This window comes from Cajanus cajan, chromosome 7, assembly GCF_000230855.2.
Source record: "Cajanus cajan strain Asha chromosome 7, NIPB_CcT2T_4, whole genome shotgun sequence".
NCBI classification, from domain to species: domain Eukaryota; kingdom Viridiplantae; phylum Streptophyta; class Magnoliopsida; order Fabales; family Fabaceae; genus Cajanus; species Cajanus cajan.
Window position 1 is genome coordinate 28,768,040 of NC_138523.1, and position 8,823 is coordinate 28,776,862.

Sequence of the window (8,823 nt, forward strand, 5' to 3'; positions counted from 1 at the left end):
TTTACTCAAAAAAAGTCTTTTAAAATCCTACGAAATCCTAAACCAATACACCCCCCTTAATATTGTAAGAGAGGCTGAAAAGAAAATATTGTAGGGGAGGATTCAAATCGGAGTAGTGTCACCACTTTGTCTACGCATGGCACGAGGGATATCAGAGAGGTTGTTTAGGATATTCGACATGAGTTTGTCACGACTTCTGGTTTTAGGAGAGAGGCTGCTTTGTTGCTTGAGGTTTGCAAACCGCCTTATCGCTCCAGGGTTGCACAACTTGGGTGATCAGTGAGAGTCTTAGGGGGGTGTATTAGATTAGGATCTTAAAGGACTTTTTTAGTTAAAAAAAATCCTGCGAATTTTAAAAGACTTTGCAGGATTTCATGACTTTTAAGATTTTGCAGGATTCTACAAGACTTGAAATCAGGATTTTAATGGATTCTGCAAGACTTTTAAATCAGGATTTTAATGGATTCTGTGGGATTTTGTAGAATTTTCGTGGATTTTTTACATTTGATAAGATTTCAAAAAAAAATTCATACATTCAAATTTAAAAAGAGTCAAAGACAAAAATAATAAAAAATAAAAATGTCTAGATAAATAATAATAATAATAATAATAATAATAATTCTCCATAATATCTTATCCTCTTAAATAACATTCACCCACATATCCAGAGGTATACTAGTTCTCCAAGTATTAGCTTCTTTTCGCTTTTGTTCCTGGGTTTGAATAATAGGTTCAAAAGTATGATTTTCATTAATTGGTAATGTTGAAGATGAAGGTTCATCCACCGCTTCAATTGGAAATTCATCAGAACGACATACTTTATGTAGAAAGTTATGTAGTGCTACACTTACTAACACAAGTTCTACTCGTGTCTTAAATAGAAATGGAGGTGCTGACTTAAAAATTGTGAACCTTGATTTAAAAATACCAAATATTTTCTCGATCACATTCCTTAAAAGACGGATGACGAAGATTGAACAATTCTTTCTCATTTTCAGGGTCATTACCCTAACCTGCAAAATCTTGTAGATGATATCTTACATCTCGAAATGGAACTAAAAATTGGCGTCGATTAGGAAATCCACAATCCACCAAAAAAATATTTACCTAATTACATATGCAATATATATAATATTAGTATTATAATAATAATAATAATAATTATTATTATTATTATTATTATTTAAAGAATAAGCATTTAGATATATAGAATATATATATATATTATTTTAGTTATATATTATATGATAATTTTTAACAATATTTATGAATGTAAATTATTCTAACAAATATTTTAACAATATTTCCTCTTTTAAAAAATAAGCTAATGAAGACATAAATCTTAAACCCTAAAAAATTAAATACTGCAACATCTTTTTTAAAATATATAATGTTAATTTTATTTTTTTAAAATATAAAAAAGTCCTAATTTCACAATATAAAAATAAAAAGAAAAATTCATAGTAAAACAAATAAAATAATTGTTGATTCATAAAAGGAGGGGAATAAGAGTAACAAACTTAAGGAAATGAGATAAGTCGCAATTTTTATGCTGAGAGGGTTGTTCCCCCAACTATGATCAATTTTCATCTCATTCTACTCACAGAAACCCTAACAAATTCATCTTATATATATATATATTGTAGAGATTATGATATCAATTTCATCTTTCACTTTTTTCTTTGCTTGACGTGTGTTATAAAAAAAATTACCACTTAAAAGTTAAAATTTTAAGCATTTTTTTGTGTTATATAAAGGAACAAATTCAACTACATAGAATAAAATAAAGCAAGTCAATTAAAGAGAACGAACAGAAAAATAGAGCAAATCAATGACACTATCATTTACATATCGGAGTTTCACAAAATAGGGGAATGAGATGAGAACAATACTACAATATTATATATGAGCAATGAACAATAGTGCAGTATTATTAGCAGAGAAAAAATGGAGAAGACAGGAGCATAAAAAAGAAAAAAATGAAAAACTCACTTGAAAATTCTTGAAAAGTCACTTCAAACAATCCTTCAAAATCCGATGGGTTTGGATGGGATTGTTTTATGAATTTGGTATTTATAGATAACACTAGAAAGTTCTTCAAAATCCCTCTCACACAACAATCCTTTAAAATCCTTATATTTTTGAATACCAATGAATTATTTTTAAGTTGTAAAAAATCTCAAATGAATACCAATGGATTTTAATGGACTCTTTAAAAAATCTTGAAAATCCTAATTGAATATCACTGGATTGTTTTTAAGTGACATAAAATCTTGATTGAATACCAATAGATTTTTTTACTCAAAAAAAAAGTCCTTTAAAATCTTACGAAATCCTAAACCAATACACCCCCTTATATTATTATTTAATAGACAAGGACTAATATCATGTAGTAAATTAAAATATATATATATATATTAATCAAGTAATTTAAATTTTTTTTAATAAATAATAATTTAAAAATTGATTTATTGAACATATTTAAATTTTTATAATAAATATATTTATAATGATTCTTATCTTTAAAAAAGATAAATATTTAATTTTGATAATAATTATTTTAAAATATATTTAAGATAATTTCTAAATAGTTAATGTATTAAAACAATTAAATTGCCTTAAAAAATTATGTTATACAAATACAAGTAAAAGATTCATGAGCACACGTAGTTTATGCTTGTATGATGTTATAGTTTAGTCTCCATTACAGTTGCTGCCATTTTTTCGTACGAAGTTTGAATCGGAAACCTTGAACCTGTCATCTTCTCCTAATCATTTCCGAAGCATGCTTCGCGCGAAGCATGTCTTGTCTTCCACACAGAAAGCCTTACTCCAACACTCGCGTCTTCTATCTTTCCCTTCAAATCCGCCACACGTTCTCAGCACTCAAAGCCATAATAACTCTCTTCTAAGAGAAGCCCTTTTGCAAATGGCCCTTTGTGGCCATGACATGGACTTCCAAGACTACAACACACTCTTAATCTGGTGTGTGGCCAAAAGGGCCTTTAGAGAAGGGCAGAGAGTCCATGCCCACATGATCAAAACTCACTTTGTTCCCTGTGTGTACCTGGGGACAAGGTTGGTCGTGTTCTATGCCAAGTGTTGCTCTTTGGGAGATGCTCGCCGCGTGTTCGATGAAATGCCGGACCGGAATGTGGTGTCGTGGACGGCTCTGATCTCGGCTTATTCTCAGAGAGGGTATGCCTATCAAGCCTTGAGTCTTTTTGTGCAGATGCTAAGATCAGGTATTCTTGGCTTGCTTGCACTTTGTACAAGTTCATATTTATGAGAGTGGTGATTATTGTTGGTAATTTTGGAGTGGAAAGAAGTGACATAGATTCATGAATGCTTATTTTTTGGTTTTACATAGGAAAGAAGGGTTGTCACTTGTTATACCCAAGTTGGTGCTTTTGGAGTTTTATATATCAATAGTGTGTTTGGGAACAGGTTAGACACTGTTGGATGTAGATCCCCAATCAAACTAATAGTTTCTTTTGTGTTGCCTTTGAAGTGGTTTTACACTAATGTGGATGGATGGGGAACTAAACACACTAAGATTCTTTTGAAAAGGAGTTAATTGTTGTCAATAATGTTATAGACCTTCATTGAATTGGAGGAACCTGTTGAGCTTATGATGAGCTTGTTATAAGGAGAAAGCAGGCGATGCAGATTTTTGTTGTTTAGTTAGGGTGCTGGGTTGAGACTTGTATTTTCGGGTCACTGTTGTGGCAATGGTTTCTGTGCTAATGGTAAAAGCTATGCCTTTTCGCAGGTACAGAACCTAATGCGTTCACTTTTGCTACTGTGCTTCCTTCATGTATAGGTTCTTTTGGTTTCATCTTAGGGAGGCAAATCCACTCTCTTATCATAAAATTTAAGTACGAAGCACATGTGTATGTTGGAAGCTCACTCCTTGATATGTATGCCAAACATGGTAAAATTCATGAAGCTCGAAGAATATTTGAATGCTTGCCCGTAAGAGATGTAGTTTCTTGTACTGCAATAATCTCTGGATATGCTCAACTGGGTCTGGATGAAGAAGCATTGGAGCTATTTCGCCGGTTGCAAGGGGAAGGAATGCAATCAAATTATGTTACTTATACTAGTGTTTTAACTGCACTTTCTGGACTTGCTGCTCTTGATCATGGCAAGCAAGTGCACAACCATCTTCTTCGCTCTGAAGTTCCCTCATTTGTGGTTCTTCAAAACTCTTTGATTGACATGTACTCAAAATGTGGAAACCTCACTTATGCGAGAAGGATATTTGATACCATGCACGAGAGAACTGTGATCTCTTGGAATGCGATGCTTGGTGGGTATAGCAAACATGGAGAGGGAAGAGAAGTGCTCGAGCTTTTCAATTTAATGAGAGAAGAAAACAAAGTCAAACCTGACAGTGTCACAGTTTTGGCCGTGTTATCTGGTTGCAGTCATGGAGGACTAGAAGATAAGGGAATGGATATTTTTTATGCTATGACCGGTGGAAAAATTAGTGTTGAGCCAGTGACCAAGCACTATGGGTGTGTCGTTGATTTGCTTGGTCGTGCTGGTCGAGTGGAAGAAGCTTTCGAGTTCATCAAAAATATGCCTTTTGAACCATCAGCTGCTATATGGGGTTCCCTTTTAGGTGCTTGCAGTGTTCATTCAAGTGTTGAAATTGGTGAATATGTGGGTCACCGGCTCCTTGAAATTGAGCCTGAAAATGCTGGCAATTATGTTATTCTGTCTAATTTATATGCTTCCGCTGGAAGATGGGAAGATGTAAGATCACTAAGGAACCTGATGTTGAAGAAGGCTGTAATAAAAGAGCCTGGAAGAAGCTGGATTGAGCTTGATCAAGTACTTCACACTTTCCATGCTAGTGATTGTTCGCATCCAAGAAGAGAAGAAGTATCTGCAAAAGTGCAGGAATTATCGGTCAGGTTTAAAGAAGCTGGTTATGTTCCTGATTTGAGTTGTGTTCTACATGATGTGGATGAAGAGCAGAAGGAGAAGATACTTCTAAGCCACAGTGAAAAGTTGGCTTTGTCTTTTGGGCTAATTGCTACTCCTGAAAGTGTGACAATCCGTGTAATAAAAAATCTTCGTATTTGTGTTGATTGCCATAATTTTGCTAAATATATGTCAAAGATTTACGGAAGAGAAGTGTCTTTGAGGGATAAAAACCGGTTTCATCGAATTGTGGGAGGAAAATGTTCCTGTGGAGATTACTGGTGAGAAGATCTTGATAGAGATCACTTGATGAACTTCTATAATTCATGAAAAAAGAGGCTCTTGGGATTTGGTCTTCAATCTGTTTTGATACTGAAATTAGATAGTTTAACAGTAGAGTTGTAATTCCACGGAGAAAAGGAGGAACAAAGAAGATTGCTGAGGTGAACAAAGAAATCTAGACTGACTAGTGACTAGGATTGAGTAATTTATCACTGGAATGTAATTTTTAAGAGGAATCAAAAAGCTTTAGTTGGATTGTAGAAAGTAATAGGGAAAACTGTCATATACTATTGTGCAGTAAAAGTACTGCTTATATAGAAAATAAAAATGGATCTTCTTAGTTTCTTTGTCAAATTGTCAATTGTTTGTTGATTAGAAGACACAAATGGTAAGTAGATTATTCCAACATCTAAATTTTTCTTTTATAAAGTGATGATCAATCTTAATATGTTTTGTCCAATCTTAATATGTTTTGTCCTATCATGCTGAATAGGATTCTGAGTTGTGCTTATTGTAGCCTTGTCATTGTACAACTTCAATGAGTTCAAGTGTCATACTAATTCTTCTAGAACTCTATAATTTTGTAGACCTTCACAAATTCCTTGGGTCATTGCTCTAAATTTCTCTTTTGCACTATTTCTAGTAACAACTCCTTGTTTGTTGTTTTTCCAAGTTACCGAGTTTTCCCACACTGGGTGCAATTCCCTAAGGTAGATTTTTTGTTATTGATGGACCTGCCCAATCTGCATGAGTGAAAACAACATTTGTTTCATTGTATTTTTTTTGAAAGAAAATCTTTACCTGAGTTGCGTTTTAAGTACCTCAAAATTTGATAGACTACCTCAAGGTTTTCTTCATAAGGAGAGTGCATAAATTGATTTATAACACTCATTGAAAGAGCAATGTGTGGTAGGGCATGAGATAGGTAAATTAGTTTTCCAACCAACCTTTAATATCTTCCAACATTAATGGGAATTCTTCCTTTTTTTCCAAAGTTTAACATTGGGATCCATGGGGGCATTTATTGGTTTGCAACCACTTATTCTTGTTTCCTCCAAGAGGTCCAAAATGTGATTTTGTTAGGAAACAACAATTCCTTTATTTGAGCAAGCAACCTTCATGCCAAGAAAGTATCTCAAAAGTCCCAAGCCCTTGATCACGAATTATGTTACGCAAGCTTTTTTTCAACCTCTCTAATTATACTTCATCATTTATAGTGAGGATAATATCGTCAACATAGACTATTAGTGCAACAACTTTCCTTTTAGAGGAAAACTTTGTAAATGAGGTATAATTTGCTTGCCTTTGGGATTATCCTTGTCTTTACCAATTAAATGAACTTTTCAAACTATGCACTTGGAGATTGTTTAAGCCCTTAGAGAGGTAATTTTTTTTTTATAGTTTACATACCTTTGACTCAAATTTGTCTTTGAATCTGGAGGACTATTCATGTATAACTCTTCCTCCAAGTCATCGTTGAGGAAGGGACTCTTTTACATCTAATTGATGCAATGACCAATCTAAGTTGGCTACAAGAGATAAGAAAATTCTAACAATGTTGAACTTTGCAATTGGGGTGAAGGTCTTTGAGTAGTCTATAGCATAGGTGTAAGTGAATCTCTTAGCCACTAGTCATACCTTGTATCTTTCCCTTAAACCATCAAAATTACATTTCACGATGAAAACCTTTTTACAACCCACAACATTCTTCCTAGCTGGTAATAGCATAATACTCCAAGTATAGTTCTTCTTAAGGGCTCTCATCTCCTTTAAGAACAATGTCCTTCCACTTCAGAACCTTTAAAGCTTCCTGTACATTTTTCTAGAATTTATACACTAGACAATAGAGAGGTAAATGAAGCAAAGGGTGAAAACAAATTTGAGTGTGAAATAGATTTTGATTGGGGATGCTTAGAACAAGATCTAACACCATTACGAAGGACTATAACATATTCATTTTGGAAGATTCAATTTGATTATTGGATTTAGGAGATTTATATGTATCAAGTTCATTAATTAAATTCTCCCTCGGTTCAAATTCATGGAAATGTTAGAGAGTTTATCCATGTTCAATTTCCATATTTTTTTCGCATATAAACCTTTCCTTTCCAAATTCAGTCACAATTGTTGAACTAGTTTCTTGTTTCTGTACAAGAATCATCATGTTGTGGCATTAAAGCTAATTCTTCCTTATTTTCGATGTCGGAGGATTGTGCAATGCAATTTTGCATTAAAGATGTAGCCCTAGATTCAGTGAGAACCTCACTCATTATGAGAGTAGGTTTAGATAATGAATCTTAGAAATTTGGTTTTAGTGCATCAATGCAAGTCTCAAAATTTTCTGAAATAAGCATATCATTTGAAAGGTATATAGTTTCAAAATAATCTTCCTTTGAACTCACCCTAAGGATGAATGTCATGAAAAAAAAAAAAGATTAGTTTCTGAAGGTGACATCTATAGTTGCAAAATATCTTTTTGATTTTGGATCAAAACACTTGTATTCTTTTTTTAGTTAGACAAAAACCAATGAAAATACATTTTATAACACGTGGGTCAAGTTTTTCAATTTGCTTATGTTCATGAACAAAAGCAATACAACCAAATATTTTTAATAGTAAATCACTTGAAATATGTGCCATAGGAAAAGCTCTTTAAAAGTATTAAAATGAGTTTGAAATTGCAAAACTTTGGATGACATTCGGTTAATTAAAATATACGATAGTCAAAATAGTTTCACCTCATAAATATTACGAACTTCAGCAAAGAAGAGTGAAATTCTAGACACCTTTAAAAGATATTTTTTTTTTTCTATCTACAATCCCATTTTATTAGGGTATATTAGCATTGGAATTGTGATGGACAACACCGTTTTCAAGAAAAAAAACCCTAGAATTTTGTTAAAATACTCTTTTTTATTATTACTTTTGAATACTTGGTATATTTTTTTGAAATTGAACCTGCACCATTTTAAAAAAAATTGGTACAACTTTTTCAACTTCATATTTTACTTTTAATAAGTACACCTAACAAAGTCTAATAAAAAAATGCTTTTGATGGTTTATATGGTTAGAAATTCACATATTTCATAATGAAGTAAAGAGGGATCTTTATTACTCAACAACTAAGGAAACAAGTGTTTTAAATATCTAAAACTAGGGTGGATAACCAAAAATGCCATAACATGATATCCGCATTGTTATTTGAAACAAAAATAGATTCAAAACAAGAACTTATTGTTAGGGTTAATTGTCTTGATTCAAATCCATCTTGAAAGAGGTAGAGTCCTCCATTCTCCTTACCACTATCAATCGCCCTCCTCGAGCTCAAATCCTTAAAGACAAATGAGATCGAAAGAAATTAGGATGAAAATTTTTATCATGAACTAATTTATTGGGTGACAATAAATTATAATACAAGTTAGGAACATGCAAAACATTTTGGAGAGTTAATGTTAGGGATAGGAGAACAAAATCTTTTCCTACAATGGCTAAAAAAGAGCCATATGCAAACTTAATTTTTTGGTTACCTACACAACAAGTATATAAAGAGAAGAAACTAGTCTCTCTCATTATACTTAATATCTTTTTTTTTTATTATATAATATGATT

General features: G+C 32.6%; 1 protein-coding gene across 1 annotated transcript; it reads left to right on the forward strand.

Annotated features, from left to right (window-relative positions):
* Positions 1–1,522: 1,522 nt before the first annotated feature.
* On the forward strand, positions 1,523–5,667 carry LOC109790882 (Pentatricopeptide repeat (PPR) superfamily protein). Its single transcript, XM_020350131.3, has 2 exons — positions 1,523–3,245; positions 3,773–5,667. The coding sequence occupies exons 1-2, from the start codon at positions 2,786–2,788 to the stop codon at positions 5,215–5,217; spliced, it is 1,905 nt and encodes a 634-aa protein (XP_020205720.2). The 5' UTR covers positions 1,523–2,785; the 3' UTR covers positions 5,218–5,667.
* The last annotated feature ends 3,156 nt before the right edge of the window (positions 5,668–8,823 follow it).